This window comes from Pterocles gutturalis, unplaced genomic scaffold (assembly GCF_000699245.1).
Source record: "Pterocles gutturalis isolate BGI_N339 unplaced genomic scaffold, ASM69924v1 scaffold36839, whole genome shotgun sequence".
Lineage (NCBI taxonomy): Eukaryota > Metazoa > Chordata > Aves > Pterocliformes > Pteroclidae > Pterocles > Pterocles gutturalis.
In genome coordinates this window covers 20486-41405 of record NW_010134433.1, presented here as the reverse complement: position 1 = coordinate 41405, position 20920 = coordinate 20486, and the positions used below count along the sequence as shown (strand labels likewise).

Here is a 20920-nt window from a genome sequence, read left to right as displayed (position 1 = left end):
TCTTTCCCCATTCAGAGCTAGCAGGGAAGGAGCCTGAGAAAGGAGCAAAATCTCTCTCCTCAAAGCAAAGAAAAGAAGGTAGAGAGTAAGTGATGAAGCCTGGCTGAGTACGTGGACTGTATTGCAGATACATGTTTCACATGAGAGGAACGATACCTGGCAGTGTTAAGGAAGATGGTAGAGGTGAGACAGCATTGTAGAAAGGAGGAGCAAGGAAGGACAAAAAAAGGAGGAAAACTTGAATTAGTGAAAAAGAAGATGGAATAATTGAGAGAGCACATGATGAAAAAGATTATGAGGTGATTCATGTATGCCTCTAAATTTTGATTTGAAGCAGCCTTTTATTTCCTGCAGGGAAATAAATGTTATGGAAATACAAATTGGCACCTAACCCAGTTTAGATATAAGTTTGCCCTGCTACCTCCTTCACATCACTGAATTCCTGAAACACATTAAATTCGCCCCTGCGCATGCCACTTTGCTATTAATCCCTTGGGATAGTGGATAGATGTAATATTTTGCTACATAACAAAAAATTTCTTAATTTGCAAGTGCATGAAGACACTTAAACTTTACTTTGTTGGTTGATCACATGCCAATGTCCTTTCTGGAAAGCCATGTAGAAAAAGAAAACTATAGAATTATGAGAATATAAAGTAAATAAATATAAAGTAAAAATAGAAGAGGGCACCAAGTACCAATACAAATAAATGCATATTTTTTGGTTGTGATGCTTTTTGTATCCCAGAGAATTACACAAATGCTATGTATTTGCATTTGTATGTAATAGTGACACACACGATGTGGCAGCTGTTATCCAAGCCCACTATATAACACATAACTTCTATATATTTTAGAGAGATCTTTCTTTAAAAAGTAAAGAAAGTAGTAAGTGAATCTCTCATTTACAGTAGTAGTTTTCAGATGTAGGATATGAAGTATGTTTCCAACAAAAATACATTAAATAATCTGTTTGAAACAGTTCTGCAAAGCAGTGTGATATCTGAAAGCAGACTTTCACATTCATTTTTCATTTATTATTTTAGAAAATAGGTATTTCCTGCTTTCTTATGCTTAATTTTGTTTTCCTCTTTAGAGCCATATTGGATGGCGCAAAGAAGCAAAGCGACTGCTTCTTGTGATGACAGATCAAACTTCCCATCTGGCCCTTGATAGTAAATTAGCAGGGATCGTAATTCCCCATGATGGAAACTGTCATTTGAAAGATAATGTGTACATCAAAGCTACAAGTATGGTAAGGTATATGTCATGTATTTTGCCTTCAGAGAAGCAGTGTAAAACTGGATAAATTAGGTGTTTAGATTGCCGACAAAGCATTGCTTTTAATTCAGTTACTACAATAGTATTTTCCTAGATAGGCAAGATGTGAAATGAAGAATCAATCACCAGAAAATATTGACATTGTTTTTGGCTGGGATAAAGTATTTTGGAGTCTGAGATACAGCAGAGGAGAATGTGACTGGGTTTGGTGTGGTTTTTTATTACCATTTCATAATGATGAGCAATTCTTACATGCATATCCTGCTAATGAGACTAAGGTAGTGGAAGATGCATAGTTGTGTTGATTGAAAAGGCTTGCTAACAGTAAAACAGAAGACGTACAACAGCAATGAGCTAATTCAACCACGATGTACTAGAAAATATTCTTGTGCCACAAAGCTTTGCTGTGGTAATATTAAATACATCTGAATGTCACAGTATAAAACCTGTGTGTGGTAATACATGCCTAATCAAAAAGTTGCATCAGATCTGCTGTGAAATAATATGCCTTCAACAGATATTTTTAGCTTTCAAAATAATTTCTTCAAAAATGTATAAAGTAGTCATGAATGATTGAAGACAGGCATTTTTCTGTCTAGGATTTGTAGTTTTTAATTGCTTTGCCTATTTCCTTAAATAAATATGAATAATTTATTTTAGAAACATGAATCACTACTTAATTGCCCTGTAATCGTCAGAAAAAAGAAATATGAACTGTGTTATTGTTAAAGCACATTACAGTTTTATTCTTAGTGCTAGCTGTACTTATTTAAAGTATGTAGCCTGTGTTCAGCCTAAACCAGTAATGTGCTAGTGGTGCTCAGTGTAAATTAGGCTAGACCTGAATTTAATCCCAGCACGTGGTGTTTACCAGGATGGCAGGGCAGCAGGAAGGAGCTGCCGTATGGTGTGGGATAGTGAAATATGGAGGTTTCTGGGAATCGATGGGTGTTCGGGACCTTGCTGAGCGGAGGAGGGAGCTGAACGTGTGCTAACAGGAAGGTTGTTTGGATTTCCGATCGTATGATGTTCTTGCATTCATATACTCCCTCTGTCACCTCTTGGATATTCCCTCACAGATGTCAGGATTATTTATTTCCTTCTAGCTACTCTGTTGAGTTTCTACAGTGTCCCTGGAATAAAAACAACCTTTTCCTTTATTCTACTTAAAGCAAATAATCCCAAAACTTTCCTTTCCCAAAGCATAGCATACTTACGGGTTGTGGTGTCCCTACCTCTATTTTTTTTCTTTCTTAATTTTAGTGCTACAAATGAGAATAATTTTGCTCTGCTTATTAACAGTGGCTGAAGGTACAAAACTTATTCTAGTGTTCAGGATTCCTTTAACAATAAAGATGTTGTCTGTTTCAGGAAGGAAAAAAAAAAAAAAGCCACCTGTATTGCCACCTGTATTTATTTTCTGCCCAACTTGAGAAATTGACTTCTGTTTCAGCTGGAAAACTTCACAAATATAACATACACACAAAATCAATTGATCTCTTTCTAAGGAACTGTGACAGATTGATGGCTGACTGAAGAAAATGTTTTCTGGATTCTGGGCTGAAAGATCATGATTTTACTGTCCCATATAGAATAAGAAATTTCCGTTATTATTGCTACTGACCTTTTGTAAAATGAGGTGGTCTCTTTAGCCACCCAGATGAAATGACCTTGAAAGATGCTTAGATCTGTAGTGGCATGTTTTGGCCCATGTGTTTTCTGGCTGCTAGTGCATTTGGCTTTCAACCATGGTCTAGTTCTTGCATGCCCACGTGTAATAGTGGGCATGGACTTAGTAACAGAAAAGGGTTAGAATGGAAATCTTCCTCAATAGTAGATATTTTCTGGAGTAGAGATAACACTATAGTGTCTGCAAGGGTAGGTGTATTAACTGCCTGCTTTTTTTTTCTTTTCAGTGGTATATAGCCTGTGATTATTTTAGTCATAAAGATCCATAAAGAAACTTCAAATGAACAAATAAATTCAGGGGGAAAAAAGACTATTTGATATTTAAATTAAATGTAATGAAAGGCTGTCAGCATTTTAAAAAATACATCATATGAAACATAGACATGTAGATGTCACTTAGGGACATGGTATAGCAGTGGACTTGGTTTATGGTTGGACTCGATGATCTTAAAGGTCTTTTCCAGCTTAAACAATTCTGTGATTCTATGATATTTTTGCTTTTTTCTTTCCTTATCAATGTAATTTTGTTGTGCTATGCTAAATTAAAGAGCCATCTGTAATCACATTATTTTCCTACTTTGATTCTTAGCTTCTGGTAGTCTTGAGAAGATTGCATTTTGGCATATTTTTGTTTTTTTCTTGTGCCAATTAAGATTACTTTGCTTTATTTATTTGCATAAGCTTAACCTTTACATCAGAAGTGTTTCCGGTTAGTCACTTTTCTGCCTGTTCTAACTTTTGCTAAGCAGTCATGCAGAGGTCAGCAAAAAAGACAGGAAAGAAATCTAGTCCATTTTAATTAGATCTGTGCTTGGTTAACTCCCTTTCTGAAATACTTAACATCTGTATTAGTTCTCAGCTTAACACAGTAGGTTAAAATAATAAAATGAATGATGTAACTGGAACAAGAAAGATGATCTAAAATGAAAATACATTCACCTGAGCAGTAGTGGGAAGAGATAAGATAAAAATACATGAAGTACAGGAAGGTTTTTACAACAAGCAAAATGAGGCTCCATGAGTGACCAACAGTTCTTTATATCATCTCTTTACGTGCTTAAAATGAAAAAGATAGTGTCGGCCTGTTGATTCTCTTTTTAAAGTCTCTTCTAATAAAAATATTTTTTTTTCTTTCTAATCTGAAGTGAGATTTTAATGTACTACTAACCAAGCTGGACACTCTAGTAAGTTAGAGCTGACAAGTATACCTGTAAGCAGGTTAGGTAGTGTGAGGATCTAGTCCCTGCAACCCTTGCACATCTCTGCATGTCATCTCTTGACTTCAGTAAGCTCCATCTGAATAAGTTTTTGTTTCATTAAGGCTTGGAAGCCTATTTCTGATACCACTGATCCCAGAGGTTTGCAATTAGTTGCAGAGATGTTGAAGGGCCACTTTGCTGAAATTCAGACTTGTCTAGTGTCACGTGTTAAGCAGGAACACTGACATATTTGACCACCATCTCACAATCCCTCAACACCGCCCCCGTCTTTCACACATTTATAGAGCAAGAGGTATTTGCCGAACATCTGGCTTCACTTGCTGGTGTCCTGGGACCACTTGGTGTGTCTGGGATCTACCTGGCCTGTAGGATTGTGCAGCACAATGAAGGCCCCACCATTGTGGTCTGTGGTCATGGAGAAGGCAGGAGGCTGTAGTACTGTGTTACAGGCTATTGAGAATGACAGCAAAGCCACTACTGCTGCACTCCGGCCCCAACTGCTGTGTAGTGGGAATGCACGCTCCCTGCACCCTTGCATATGGCACGCTCCCCAGCTGCAGAGGTAGGAAGGCCCATTTATTGCTAACTTTCATCACTTATTTTAAGGAATATAATCTCTTACCAAAGGGTAGGAAAGTTGAGAGGTGTGGACACTGACTAAGCTCAAACTGCAGCAAGAATCTCCTTTGTTCTTTTTATACAAGGCTCTTTATAATGGTGCCATATGATGGAAAACGGATTTTTGCCCCCTTGTGTAACTTTGTCTCAGCTGCCTTGGCATTCAGATTACAGTTAGGAGAGCAGCTGACTTGCAGGGTGGGTGCCTTGAGTAGCAAGTGACACTATGAAGAGAAATGGATTGTGCAGGGAAACAGAGTGTGTTTGTGCAACAGAGTGATAATATGGGGCAGATGGTGAAAAATATCAGGAAGAGAAAGACAATAGAGGTATACGGGGGAAAGAGGTTGAAGGATCTGACATAAGTGGAGGTGTTCAGATTAAATCTCTGCAAGGAGAAACACAGGCCAAGGCCCCAGTCACTTCTCTATGTTTAGTCATTAATTTTAAGAGTTGAATTTACTTCCTGAGAAGCATTCACAGATACATGGTAAATGAGCGGAGACTTTCAGATACAGTTTGGTTTAGAGTACTAGAGCTGGGGGGATCTCACATAGCCCAGGTGTACAAAGCCCACTGGGACCACACAGACACCCTTGTGCTTCCCCAGATCTTGGATTAAAAGGTAGCAATGCACCTCTTGTTCTTGAACCCGTCAGATCTCTCACTGAGAGGTGTGGAATGGTGGGTCACTGGCAGAGGACATGCCGTGACAGGTACTTCACCAAATAGAGCAATGTCATTACTGTGGAGAGACATGAAAATCATGCTATGTTCTTCAAGCACAACCATGTTAACAAAATGTAGCAGGTTATTGAGGTGAGGACTGAAGGCATCACTCCCAAGGCAGGTCTTGCACATACAGAGAAGGAGAAAGCTGTCAGCCGTAAGATATGTACAGAATACTGACATTGCTAGAACCTGACCCAGTGGCTACATCGAGATGATGTGTCTGATCCCTGGTGCCAAAATACATTTCTGAGAAACAAACTTATAATTACTCACCTCGCTGTTCTCAAAAGCACACCTCATGTCAGTGCCCTAATCTTGTAATTTGTCTCTGACTTTTGCACAAGAACCCACCTGTCATTCTCACAAATCTTGTTATTCTTCTATATGAACCATGGACAACATCATATTTCTTAAGCATCAGGCTCAAAACAAAAAAAATAGTACTGTAAAAGTTAGTCCCCCTGTGCAGCACCCATGCATATTTGGCAACAGATAAGCCTGTCACAGTCTGGCTGGTGCCCTGATGTTTTTTTGGGGGGTTTTTTGTCATAATCTGGTTATTTGGTTGGTTCCACCTTTTTTTGGATGTAGGCCTAGCATTTCTCTGTACATTTAGAAATAAGGGTTGGGGTGGTTTTGGAATCCTGCATTGTGTCATATGTGAAATATAAGTTTTTTTCCCTACTAATCTGCAGTCTTCTCTTTTCTGATGTATTTTGCAGGAGCATCCATCTCTTGGGCAGCTCTCTGAAAAACTTGTTGACAATAACATCAATGTTATTTTTGCGGTTCAGGGAAGCCAGTTCCATTGGTATAAAGTAGGTTAGAAACCTGATTTATTTTTTATTTTGAAAGCACAATATTTATATTAAAAATTAAAACTGTGCATAAATGATTGTATTTTTCGTAGGATCTGTTACCTCTGTTGCCTGGTACTGTTGCAAGACAGATAGAATCACAAGCAGCAAATCTCAATGATTTGGTGGTAGAAGCCTATCAGGTATGATGAGAGTGGCAATGTTGTATGCTGTATTTGTACAGTGATTTTTCACCTTTCATAGCCTAAAGTTGGAATTTCCAGAATCTTGACTTCTCTCTGAGTCCACCAGGATAAGTTACCTACTTTTCTGAAGTCCAAGTCAGTGGGTGACACTATCCCACGGTAGCTTTCCCATCTGCCTTTTCCCAGGCTGTCAGGGTCTCAAAGCCAAGAGCTAGCAATTTTTCCTTTCTAAGGATGCTTCTAAATATGCTGTTTGATTCTCTGCACCTGTTGTCATGTAACTTCAAAAGAGATGTCTGACTTATTTGAATTTTGACATCTCAAATCTTTAGTTACAGAGCAGACACCACTCTCTAGGCACCATATAAATTCAGAGCAAGAAGACAGTGCAGTATCTAGAGGGTTTTACAGCATAATTCTTAGAAAATGGATGACAGGTGGGAATTTACAAGGAGGTAGTCTGACAACAGTGGATATTGTGGAAAGCAGGGTTTACACTGCACAAAGCAGTAGAGTCGTGATAGGGATTTGAGAAGAGAACAGAAATGGCTTTGTGAACTCTTGCCTGTAGTTCTCAACTGAAAGTAATAGCATGGGAAAGAGAAAACAGTAGTATGGAAAAGAGCATCAAGTCATTTTCCACAAATGAATGACAGGGAATGGCAGCTTGAAAGTGGAAATTGGCATCTTGATAGTGCATGATAGATAGCCTGGTAAGAGGGGCCATAAACACCTTTGGAAATTAAGCCCAGTGGTATACATTTGATGTACTAGAGCACAGGGAGCCTGCAGAGCAGCATCGAAATGAATGTGATGGGTTAGATGGTTGAATGGTGTTAAGGTGTGCAAGTTACACAACCATGCAAGTTCCAAAAGTTGAAAAATCAGTTAAAAAGCTATATGCAAGGTATCAGCATGTATCACATTGTGTTTCATTACTTAGACATGGGAGGCTGAAATTATCTGTTATACTAGGTTAACCTTCTAAATCAGGTTACTTGCTTTCAGCAAATTGGCTACAATGAACAGCTAAGTCCCATGTCTGTTCCTAGTCAATAGAGAGGGTTTGTGCACATTTTTCTCACTGTCATGTTGGAAACATTGTGCAAAAGGCAAAGATGATCAAAAGCAGAGGAAGTTAGGTGTAATAAAATTGCAGAGAAGTTCTCACTGATTTTGTACTTTCTCTTATAAAATCGAGAAATCTAATTTTGAATATGGCAGTTTGCAGGAAATTGCTGGCAAAAACTTTTGAAGATCATAGTCCGTTTTTGTGCCACTTTTACACTGTCCATCCTAAACTGTATCCTGTTTTTTAGAGCACAATGTAGGGCAAACATTCAAGGAGAGGAAATGAAAATTCACAAAATAATGATTTAGTTCAATGGAAGATTCTGTGGGACTTTCCTGCTCCAGCCACCCCCAGTTTGCTCTTGCCTTATTTTCATTTTTTAGACAGTATCTTCCTTCCCATCCTAAATGTCATTGGATTTGATACTTTGAGATTTTTATACTAGTTTTAGGGGCTTGTAATGTACAAACGCACAGTGAACAGGGCTTGAATGTTTTGTTTTCTTGAAAGCAAAAGTACTTAGATAAGAAAATAAATTTTGCATTGATATTTGATGACAGTGGGCCTCTTGCACTCTTCTTCTAGGCAGGGAAGCCTTAGGCTTACTTGTGGAAAACCCTGGCTGAAAAACCCTGGATAAAAAGCCAAAGATGAGTCACTAATTTTCAGAAAGTTACCAAGATAAGCATGTGTTCAGATTCATGTAATTAAATTTACATTTGTAGTGGTAAAAATACCCCACTAAACTAATTTTTAAAATACTAATATGACAGGAATTTTAATAATCTCTTTGTGCAATTTTCAGCTCATGAGTTTATACAGAGCTTTAATAAATTTTTAAAAGGTCAGTATGCAATATTCCTTCTTGGAAGGAAGTAGGATTTGAGAGCATGCAGTAAATACAAAGTAGCTGTTTTTTCATTATTTTATATTGTAAAAAGCTCTATGGGGAATCAACCAGTTGTTGACTTATATAGTCCTAGCTGACCCAAATAAATCAGTAAGAATAGTCTTTAGATCACCCAAATGTTTGTTCAGAGAAAACTTTTCCAAGATAGATGCAAAATATCAGAAGTTTATCAAGTGTCAAGTCAATTAGGAAGCTTTTCTGATGGACAGCAATAGTTGTATGTATGTTTACTGTTTTATTTTAAATGTTTGGCTAAAAGGCAGTGTAGTATCTCAAATAATAAGCAGTTTTTGTTGCTCACGGTTCTTAGAATAGATTTTCAAATGGCCAAAAATACAGTCTCAAAACCATTTTAGAAAAACTGAAAACGTTTTTATCTGGAAAACGTAATCCTCTTTATCAGAATTACCAGTTCACTAGTTGTGTGTATTTGGAATGTAATCAGGTCTTTATCTGGGAAACAATGCTTTAATTCATTCCTTTATTCACACAGACAAGCTTTCTTCATTTTCAGTCAGACATAGTAGCCGTACTTGGTGTTAGTCACTAATGCACATTATATGTTGAGACGCAATGTGACTAAAACTTGTTTTCTGGTTACAGAAACTAATCTCTGAAGTGAAAATTCAAGTGGATAACCAGATCCAAGGTCTTCATTTCAATATCACTACAATCTGTCCTGATGGAAGTAAAAAAACTGGCATGGAAGGATGTAAAAATGTAGGACATAATGAAGAAGTATGTTGATAGTTCTTGTTCTTCAAGGAACTGGAATACTTATTTTTCTGTTTGGTTGGGTTTCAATGGTATGAAGTCTTTGAGGGATTTACTTAAACAGAAAACGGATTTATGTGATTTATGATCACAGACTCTCTATTATTCTCTGTTTTTATTTTTCCTGAATCTTATTTTAATTCTCACTAATCTCATGGAACTAAGACTCAAAGCTTTTCCTGAAAGCTAACGTCCATTAAAACTCTCCTCCTTTGTTCTTCAGTGGGCACAATGGCCATGTTCATTGTGATGAAATCTGTACATAAAGAGGTTGAAAGATCATCACCTTGTAGAAAAGAATCACTGGAATTTGTGGTCCTTGGGTCTGTATGAGACACCACCTTTCCCTCTCCTTTCTCTAGTAGTCTTCATGCACACTCAGGGTTGTCGATAATTAGTTTATTTTATGAATCAAATTAATAATATGATTTATCCCCATTTGGATTGGTGCCACCTGCTGAATGAAACAGATCGTAAAACTGGAGCATCGTGCACCATGAAAATGAGGAGGAAGATGCCTGGCTCATATGGTTTTCTTCCCAGAACAACTTCTCTGTGCCTTCATATATTTATTTAATTGGACTAGTGGAGTAATTAATTTAGCTTCCCAGGAAGAGGTCTGTGTTTCTGGAGGGCAGGGTCAAGGACTTCTTTCCTTCTTGACATGTACATAAATCTCAGCTGGTGTGATTTTACTTGTGTCTGTGTGTAGAAGTAGCAAAACAAACCAGTAGATTAAATGTGTGAATTTTAAATATGTTCATTTAGATGTAGTTTATGCTCTTCTGAATTTTGTGTGTATGACTTGCTGCTGGTTGGCTTCTACAGTTTAAGGGAGATTTGGTATGTTTTTCTTCTTAACTCATCTCTTCTCCAGTGTTGTTCCCTGTGCATGTCATAAGAAATCGGGCTGGAATTTGTTCTGTTTAATGAAAAGAAAAATATTTATATCTGTTTCCTTTTAATAAAAAGCCAAGCCAGTTGATTGTAAAAGATTGCATGTGGTCCTAAACCTCTATTGCTGTTGAAAATGAGCCATCAAGAGATTAATTTATTTTAACCGTAAATCCTCCTTTCGTTATTTGTTTACAGGCAAAATGCTTTTGCTTAACTCTGACATTCCTTTCATTGTCTAATTCTTCATCCTTTCTTTTCTGACCAAAACACAAAGTGTATTATATTCTGGAAGAATACTACAGCCTCTTCAGGGTGCAAAACTAACTTTGGCTATTAGTGAGTGTCAGTGTTCACAGTGTTGTAATTATTTAGTATCAATATATTTAATCTTTCTGCTGCTGTGTTCAGACCCATCAAATTTCACAACTCGTACGCAAGTCATGATTTGCCCTTCCCTCCCCTATCCCTGCCATTCCTCCAGTAGTGTGCTGTACATGAAGATGATCTTTTCTAGCAGGCCCCTGTGTTGAATAAAAAGCACATTCTCTAGCCTGCAGCCTGTCCTCCCCATGTGATACACACCTGCCGTAGGAATTAATTCCTGCATAGCCACACTGTTGCCCTCTAACCAAAGGGAAGAAGCCTGATGCACAGAGAGCGTAGGCAACTGAGGGGTTATGTGTGTAGTGGAGCATTTAAGAAATAAGAGGAAAAGCAAAGGGCAAGACAAAGGCTGTGTGCCCCCTCAATACGACATTAAGAAGCACATGCTTCTGCACAGCATTCTTCTCCTGTCGTCTGTGTAGGCAGCCGTGGCCCCGCTTGCCACAAAGCCACCATTGTCCACCATGGGCTCGACTGTTCTCGTGTGGGGGTGCAGCGGGAGGGGGAGACAGTGATGAGAAATGAAGGGTCTTAGTCTTTGTGGGTAGTTTCAACTTTGTATGGAATCAGTTTCTTAGTTTTTTTTTTGTTTGTTTGTTTTCTGTTTGGAAATCTTTGTTCTTTGGTGGTAAAGAGTAAAAGTATTTGCTTCTCTTGGGGTCTTTTCTCACCTTTTCCTCTTGTTTATATTTCCTCTGTGAGGAGGCCAGGAAGAGTTGTTTTCTGTCAGCAGGCTAAATAGCCTTAGTGAGAATATCCTATCAGAAGCCCATCAGTCAAAAAAACCAAACCAAACCAAAAAAAAAATATCCCAATCGTGAAGTACAAGGATTGCTATGCAGTGAAAGTATCAGAGATGTCAGACCTGTCAAAGAGTTTTGGTAGTGATTGATGCAAACTCGATGGTAGTCACCTAACCACCAAAATGACCCAGGGTTCTGTTCCAGGACTCTGGAAAGCCGCAGGGGGCTCTGCTGCAATGGGCGCTACTGGGGTGAGGTCATGGGGCATGATGGTGATGGCCATGATGTGGCCAAAAAATCAGCACTGGGTCCACCCCAAAGCAGCACTTTGTCTGCCCAGGGCCACTGCAAGAGCAGCAACACTCTCTTGCTCCATCCTCATTGTAAGAATGGCAAAAATAAACTGCTGCTAAGGTGTAAGCCCTTCCTGTGTTTTAGTAGGAGTAGATAGCGCCATCCCAAAAACCTGTGTGGTTTCTATTTGCACAGACCATTTCTGCAGCAAGAACATTAATTATAGGCTCTTTTCATGAAGAATATCTCTTTCTGTTTGTGTGTCGTCTTGCTCAATCTAGTCCCAATTCTCGAGTATTTCTATAATATACACAATGTACATATTAAATAAAATTAGGCAGATGATGATGGTAATTCTATGACTATTTAACTTGTATTAAACTTGTCTTCTGGAACTATGCTTTCTGAACATGCAAAGTAGACTGCTGTCTGTCTTCTATTCTCAGAGTTTTAACTGTATTTGTGATGCCTATCATTACTAGTACATCATATTTGACAAAGAGCCACTGTGTATTCTGTTATTATTAGCTATTGCACATTCACACCTAATATAAGTTTCTGCTTCATTTATGTATTAAAAAATATAAGCAATTTGTAGGAAATAATAATGATGTAAAATCTGTCTTTGTTTCTTCTTAGGTATTTTTCAATGTATCGGTTACAATGAAAGCATGTGATACAACTGGAGGAAGAAAATATGCAATACTTAAGCCTATTGGTTTCAATGAAACCTCCATCATTAATGTGCAGAAAAGCTGTGCCTGTCAGTATGGAGACAATGCAAGGCACAAAAGAGTATGGGCTGATGAAACTTTTTCTGATGGCAAACAGTCCCATTGCAGTGACAGTAATTGTAGCTCTAATAGAGATACGCTTCCTTCTGAGAAGTGCAGACGACACCAGGACCAGCCCATCTGCAGTGGTCAAGGAAATTGCATAGATGGAAAGTGTTTCTGCTATAAAAACAAGCTAGGCAAGGTGTATGGCAAGTACTGTGAAATGGATGATTTTTCCTGCCCGTATCACCAGGGAAACTTATGTTCTGGTAAGCTGCAGAGTTTATGTCTGTATTTTGTTTTGGTTTTATTTTGTTTTCTGAACCTTATATACATGATGCAGCTGAAAACAATAATATAAGGCTGTCATGTACAAGAATTCTGTGTGCAGAATTAGTGTGTGAAATGTCCTGAACAGCCTGGTAGGAATTCACACTCCTGTGCTTTCATCACCACAAACGTATGCACTGTCTTCGAAACTTCAGCGCTGCTTTTTATGGGAGTTTTTTCTAAGCTGACCTGTTTTAAGATTTAAATCTCAAATTTCTTCAGAAGTAATGATACTGATATCTTAGGTAAAACAGTAAAATTATTACAGGAAGTAAGTTGATACATTTCAATCTAATGGGCATGAGATGTTAAGAGATTAGGAGGAATCATAACGTTCAGATGAGGTTCTGATTTTCTAACACCCTAAATCAGTCTTCCGAGAGATACAGTGACACTTGTTTTCAAATAGTGACATATACGCTAACATTGTTCAGAACACCTGCTCCAGAAAGGGTAATGGAAGTGAAATGTAAACAGGCAGAGTTGTTAGAAATTCTTATTCTTTTTGTGGCCTACTTTATGTTTTTTAAAGAAAGCATACAAATTTAAATTGCATATGAAAAAAATATAACACATATACTTTTAAGTTAGACTTATTAAGGAAAAATGGGACTGAATCAGTATCACTGCTGTATCTCTACCAGAATAGTTGTTTTTCCCCTTGGAAGTAATTAAATAACTTAAAATTCATACTGCTGTCCTGCATCCTTTCATTTCACTCTATACTCACCCATGAGTGAACTGAGGGACCAGATTTTTTTACCACAGTTGGATAAATTTAGAGTAATACTGTGGACTTTAGTAAAGTTATTTTGGTTTTGCTCTGCCGGTGACTGGACTTTACATAAAATGAAGAGAAATAATGTTATCTGATCCTTTAAATACTTCGTTCCAACACAAAGAATTACAGCTCATCTTCTCACTCTTCTTCCCTCCTGCCAACCAGCTTTGCAAATTTACTATTTCTTAACCTTAAGAAGACCTTTCAAACTTATAAGCTCCTAAAGCCTGAGATGTGGTGCCCTGGTGGCAGAGGAGACAGGGAGGTCTCAGAGGTGTTGGAGATTGTCACATGGGATGGAGTCCTGCCCGAGGGTAGCCCAAGGGGAACCTGCCGCCCGGGGCTGTGGCTGAGCAGTGTGCCTCTTTGTGGGATATTTTCCAGTGCAGAGCCTTGCTCTGAGATGTCCTATAATCCCTATAACCCTCCCCCCCTCCATTTTGCCTAACCCAGGCGAAAAAAGGGGCAGGCTATGCTTTGGCCTCACTCCATTTAGGGGTTCCCATCTGTTAGATGGGACTGTGCCCCTGCAGCTGCTCTGTGGATCCCTGGAGCATAGGAGGGCCATCGCAGGCTGTGTGAAGCTTAGTTATTGCCGAAGCAGAGTTAAGGAGACCTCATGAGAGTCGCCTGTGCTTTATGCACTCTCTGTTTCTATATTTCCTAAAGGTGCTTTCCCACGCTGTAAAAAATGTGGCTAAACATTATCAGCATAGCATGTCAGTTGTACAGCTGTCTGAATGTGCTACAGCATGGAAAACATATGGATTTTGCCCTAAAGCTACGACTGTTTTGCCTGGAAGATTGTAAAGGCCACCACAGGTTCTTTGTAGCCTTTGAATCCTTAAGGCTGTGCATTTTAAGTTTTTATTTAACAGCCTACAGTTCATAAGCACAGCCTATCCACCTGTCCAGCTCAGTCAACTGTCCTTTAGAAAGGCAGAAAAGCAGTGCTATCGTGTGCTTCTGAAAAGAAAAGAAAAGAAAAAAAACCAACCTGGCATGCACATGAACTTGATACTCCTTCCTCCACTGAATCTTGCTGTTTATTTGATTTTAATGCTTTCTTGCTAAAGAGGAGTTTGTTTAGTTTTGTTTTCCTGGTAATTGTGTAATTTTTAATCCCCACTGCTTTGATCCAAGGCAGCAGGGAAAATTCTAGTAAAACGTTTTAGGATGACATCAAGGTAGCAGCTTTTGCTCAACTTAACAACAAACAGCATCCATAAATATGTATCTTGCTGGTAATTTCAGCCCAATTTGTTAACTTAAAAACTAATAACAATCCAAGGTCTAAATTATCTCTGTTTAATGTAAAGCACCACCAATACAAATGTATGCATATAAAAACTGACTTTCTATGTTTTCATAAAGCATGTGACTCAAGGCTATCTGATGTTGTAGGTAATGGTGAGTGTGAAGCTGGTAAATGCAAATGCTTTGCTGGCTGGGAAGGTGACCGTTGCCAATGCTCGTTACAATCAGCAAAGCACTGCCTGAATTCAAAGGGCCAGATTTGCAGTGGAAGAGGAAAATGTGTATGTGGAAAGTGTGAGTGCACAGATCCAAGAAGCTTTGGCCGTTTGTGTGAATATTGCCCTACTTGTAACAAAGCCTGTGAAGACAACTGGTATGTTTCTTGTGCTAGACTTGACTTTTTTAACTCTGTAGCATTGAAACAAGGAGAAATATTTCTGCTTGGCTAGATGTGTGCTATATTTCTTAGATATTTAGACTGTAGGAAATTGAAACAATTCATAACTGAGACTTTTTTCTATGTAGCTGAGGGGTTCACACTGGTAATTAAGAGAACTGCATGTCCGTATCTTTTTTTTCATATATTTGTTAAAAGATGGTTCTTAATTTGAAGTCTTCTGGGTAGGAAATAAAGCCCATAAATTTGGAGTTTTAAAAAGCAACTGTAGATTTTACTCTTGAATGCCACCAAGTCCAATTCTCCCAATTTGGTTTTGCACACTCCTTTTGCTTCTTAGCTGAAAGGAGGTGTGGAACAAGAGCAGCACCTGTGCATTATCACTGCTGTTGGTCAACAGAGCAGGTCTGGTCTTCCCTAGAGAACAACATTCTCCATTATTCAGTTTTAAACCACTTAGTCTTTGCTGTGCTTGTTTTGAAGCATGCCATTTTTCCTTACCTGTGTAAAGGAGGGGACAGCGTGGAGGTCAAAATGAGCAGCTCAAGGACCAGAGAAGCTAGATGAACCTGTCAGTAGCACACTGGCTGGTGCTGGTTTAAAAAGTTAATGAAGCTCTGTCTTTGGGCACAGCTCTTCTACGCCCTCCCATCAGCCAATGTAATCTTCTGCATCCCACTGTGGCCAAGAGGGTGAGAGATCAGCTTTTAGTTGGAAAGGGAATTGTCATCAAAACAGAATTGTTGTTTATTCACATTCATTTGAGTTGTAGCTCATTTGGTCAATATACTGGGAGACAAGCTGGGCCATATCTGCTTGGTGGCTGCTAAGACTTCACTAGTTAAAATAGTTAACCTTGCTGGCTTACACTTTTTCAATGTTGCTGTGAAATGCGTGCCTTTAATAAATTCAGAAGATGGCATAGCTTCGTTAAAAATTCAGTCAGGGCTTTTTCAGGATCACTTGTGATGTCCATCTTTTGCAAGGCTATAAAGTGAAGATGGCAAGACTGACAGCACTGCCTCCCACTGTGCTGCTGACCCTCTGAACTGCCCAGCAGCAGGACCTTACATGGCTTTGTCTTAACATAGCATCCAAAAAATTGTTAACAAAGCTGTGTTTCCTACATCTATCTCTTCCCTTCAGTCCCGGCATGTATCGCAATGAGATTGATAGATAAGAAAGACTAGGACTGACAGCTAAAGAAAGGGTGCTGGACCCTTAGCTACACCCCCTGAAAAGCACACATCACAAAATGCAGAGCACAGGAGCTAGATGGAGGAGGCTCGAAGCCAAAGACATGTTTTACTTTATGACTTCTGACTAGTTGGTTCTGAGAAGCATCACACAGGGACAGAATGCTGAGAGAGGCATCACATTTCAGGAAAAAAAATAAATAAATGTCACAATGTTTTTACTAACAACAGGAAAGCATTATGTGCAAGGGATACGTCAGCCTGGTGATACAATCTCTTTAAGGGGAGTGCAGAGAAAGACATAGGTTTTTAATTACATTTTTAATTTACAGGAATTGTGTTCAATGCCAGCATTCTAACAATGCATCTCAAGCTAAACTTGACCAGTGCACAGCCTCATGTGCTTACCTGCTGCATTATATTGACCAAACTTCAGGTATGTGACATTTTCTAGGTAACTTTAATGAGAGATTAAAATCTGTTGGGATTAATAAATGAATTCACCACTGTTACAAGGTCTTTCAAAAGTGTGTCATATTATTACAATAACATGGAAAGAAATCAGGAAAAAGAGAAAAATCAATCATAGCTTCAGGGAAAGTAAAAGATAAATAATAACAGGAAATGTGATTGCAAGCATTGCTAAATCATATTTCCCAGCTCCTTGAAAAGTCACATCTAATAGTAATTAATCCTGCCTGAGCAACACTTAAAGAAATATTTATAAACATTTGTTATGGCATTTATATGTTTCATTACTTTGGATATACTTACATTATTTGACATTACCAGAAACAAGGAAGAATGAAGTAGAATGCTTACCTCACGTTCAGTAGTTTTTAAATATTCCTTTAAATTATAAAAAACTGCACGGTTGTGATAGCTGTGGAAGAATAATTTTTTTCTAATAAAATCTTGTAAAGCTTAATCAGCCCACTCTGCAACAAAAATACAGGTAAAATTCGTAAATAAAAAAAACTAACTGAATACTTTTCTCATGTCTTTAGTATTTACCAGTGAGGAGATCACTGGAAAAAGATTCAAGAAACCACATTTTTCATATTTTTGCCAATGATCTGCACTGTAATCTTGTGAAGATCAAACTGTCTTGGCCCCATACATCTCTAACTATTCCTCCTCTCTATTTCGGCTATGAACTCACCAGCTTACAGAGAATTTATGGTGGCCAACACAGTGAAGCCTGAGACTTCTGTAAGTTAAAGGCATAATAGTTTCACCAGTTTTCTATAGTGGATCTTAATCGGAGTTGCCTTTGTGATATGCCCCACTTTAGAAGCTTGCATATGGCAAATTTTCCCCTTAACTTCCCTTATGTTACTTTCCCTTAACTTCCCTTATGTTACTTTCCCTTAACTTCTATCAGGCTCCTGTTACATTTATGCAACATTCCTGTGCAGTGGTAGATGTAACTTGTGTTTGAGGGATGCGCCTATTCCATATGTTAGGCTTTACATGTGTTTTCCTCTCCTTGCAGAATGTTTCTCTGGACGAAGCTACTTTAGAGTCTTTTCCATTATCTTTATAGTTACCTTTCTGATCGGGTTGCTTGTTGTCCTTATCATCAGGCAGATAATTCTGCAGGGGAGTAGCAATAAAGTTAAATCTTCGGCTGATTACAGAGTATCTGCAACAAAGAAGGTAATTGATTTCAGAGCCATCATATTCAGTGGTGTTTTTCTTGTACATAAAAGTTAGCTAATTGTTGATAAAAATTGTATCTTCTCCTCCAAGGATAAGATGTTTTTGCCTACTGTTTGTACAAGAACAGTAACATACAGACCTGACAAACCAGAGGAAATAAATATCGACATCAGCAAGTTACGATTAAACGAAACTTTCAAGTGTGAATTCTGAAGACACTGTGTTTTCTGCAAATGTCTATTTCCATCATGCCTGACTTTTAAAAAGTTACCTTTTGTATGTACTGGGACAGAGTCTTGACTGTTGCTGTATGGTTTTTTGTTGTGCGTTTTGTTGAATACTGTAACGAAGTGGCATGTAAGCATATTCACGTAACGTGACTATGTTTGAAACTATAGCTGCTGTATTTTTTTTATTTTTGAAAGAGAAATGTGCATTTCTACTGTTCAGGAACATTAGTGTTGATGTAGCACTTTAGCATATTCTAATTTATTTAGTTACGGCCTAGAATGTAGATATGAACTGGTCTGACAAAGCACTGATCTCACTCTACATGTAGCTAGTACTGATGTGCTCTGTGGGAATGGACAAAAGCTGTGACTGAAATATTAACATTGCTGTATATTATAGCAATAGATAGAACTATTCAAACACTCTTAAATAGAGTAAAAGGTACTTTTACAGTTCTCTCTGTTGACTAAATTCTCCTGATTTGTCTGCTTTAGCCTTTTAGCTTCTCCTCATTACTTAATAAAAATTACTGGATTAAATGAGTGCTTAGTTACTGGTGTGGATGTATAGTTGTGTGTGTATACACACACGTGTGTGAGCACAGATAAATTTTTTATACTTTTTTTATATGTTATGATGTCACTTAAAGATAATTTATATCTGATAAAGAGTAATTTTTAGCTTTTTTTACTTGTTTCAACATAAAAATTTATATATGAATTTTAAAGTATTTGGAAACTGAGTGGTTACAGAGAATGAGAGAGCTCCTCTGTCCAACAGCATAGTCTACATGATGATCATTGCCAGTTGACTTCACCTTTGGAGTCAGCAGCATCAGCTCCGTTGCAAGCAGATAAATTACAGCAGAGTTGAGTTTGGTTTGCTAGCTACATGCCAGTGTTTTGCCAAATATGGGCTTTGTTCTTTTTGTATTATGTCAGACATAAGTCAGATTTTACACACATGCTCTTTTTCCTACGTAAATTAGTTGACAGGATTAGATTTCATGAATCCTTACATAACCGCCTCAATTTTTGTGGCTGTGCATTGAGAAATGTGTCCAGTGTAATGTGGAAAAGAACCTGCAATTTGGAAGAAGGTGAGGAAACCAGGAGTCTTTTTCTCAAGAGAACATATTCATTGACTTCATAAATGTGGGATCAGATTCTGACACCAGAAATGGGCAAAACTCTTCTAAACACAGCAGGACCAATATGAGCTTATCTGAGAGCAGAATCTGAGCTACAAGGTCAAGCAGAAGCACTTTCTTACCCCTGAGCTCAGTTATAGTGATAGAAGACATGTGGTTGTTATATGCTAGTTGGAAGAGTCAGCCAACAGTCTGATTTACTAGCTTTATGCTGCCAAAACCTTACGAAAATCTGATCAACCTCTAATGCTCTAAAATCTTGCTGGTAAAAAAAAAAAAAATAATAATCTCAGAAGAGAGTATGCAGTATATCATTTTAGCAATGTTAATTACTGATAACTAAATACAGTACTAGTTATAGATAAGAGTTACAGAAACAAAGCAGGATCTCTTTATATGCAGTTTTTAGAAATTAGTATATTTTCATATTCCCTATTCTGTATTTCTTCTGTAAATTCCCTCTGAAATCTGAGGAGTATAGAGTAAAGAAAGGCAGGAAGCAGAACAAATGACAGGTGTTACGTGAGTGTTCACAATTCATTTATTGGGTCATGGATCAAGTGAGGGATCTAGAAAAGCAGTATAGAGACAGTGGGCTTTCCATTAAATTGTCATAAAAGCTTTAGATTTTAGGGCTTAAAAAAAAAAAAAAAAGTAAACTGGACTACTAAATATTTCTAAAGCAGTCTTCAAAGTAGTCCTTGAGCTTTCTACCATATAGGTAAAAGTGTCTCATTTGAAGAAAAGGGGGTTTCCTTACACTGACGCTGATTTTAGTGATAGCTCCATTATAATATCTTAATTATAGATTGTCTAATCTATCAGTATACCGTAAACTTTCATTTTCTTTTCAAATACATAGAACCATTTCCTCCTATGTAATTTAACAGATTCCAAACCATTGGTTTCAGTGGGATTAAGATAAAAGATCAATAAAGGTTTGCCTTCTGTTGGCCTTGTCACAATTCATTAGTATTTTTAAGTGAGTAGGAAACAAAGTATCTGGGTATTTGTTTCACTTAACAAAACAAAACAAATTTAAAAGCTCACCAGAGAATATTTGAATATATAACAAAAGATGTGATTATGTTCTTTAAACAGTGTGAATTTTTTTTTAATTGGCAAAATATTCCTCAGATGTATTTCCCATAACGGCCCTGAAAGCCTTTACTGAAGTGATAACCAATGTTTTTTCTTTAGAAATTACTTTTCAGTGTTAGAGAGAGTTAAATTATGTGGGTAGAGGACAATGGAGCTGCTTTCTTTGTAGGAGAGAGATTTGAGCTATAACACCCATCTTCCACACACGTCACACTGCTACTACTTTTGTTCTGCAGTGCTGCCTGTGAAGGGGCACGGCCAGTATTTCCTTATCAGACACCTGCCTGAATGTTTAAAATGCTCTGGTCAAATAGAGCAGGTTCACAGGACAAATAGCACTGTAAGCTGCTTGCTGTCCAGAGGTTTTTTTTTTTTTTTTTTTTTTAAAAAGTATATTAAAAAAAAAAAGTTCTCTAAGAAAA

General features: G+C 37.9%; 1 protein-coding gene across 1 annotated transcript in view; it reads left to right on the top strand.

Annotated features, from left to right (window-relative positions):
- The window catches only part of ITGB8 (integrin, beta 8), a gene marked incomplete at its 5' end in the record, with an annotated part of 27669 nt that extends 9122 nt beyond the window's left edge, over window positions 1-18547 (top strand). The window contains 9 exons of the mRNA XM_010081613.1: window positions 1097-1255; window positions 6263-6358; window positions 6451-6540; window positions 9129-9263; window positions 12257-12662; window positions 14909-15134; window positions 16687-16790; window positions 17850-18013; window positions 18107-18547. Of these exons, the coding sequence (XP_010079915.1) occupies window positions 1097-1255; window positions 6263-6358; window positions 6451-6540; window positions 9129-9263; window positions 12257-12662; window positions 14909-15134; window positions 16687-16790; window positions 17850-18013; window positions 18107-18229 (1503 nt within the window). The remainder of the gene's footprint in view (window positions 1-1096; window positions 1256-6262; window positions 6359-6450; window positions 6541-9128; window positions 9264-12256; window positions 12663-14908; window positions 15135-16686; window positions 16791-17849; window positions 18014-18106) is intronic.
- Between the last annotated feature and the right edge of the window lie 2373 nt (window positions 18548-20920).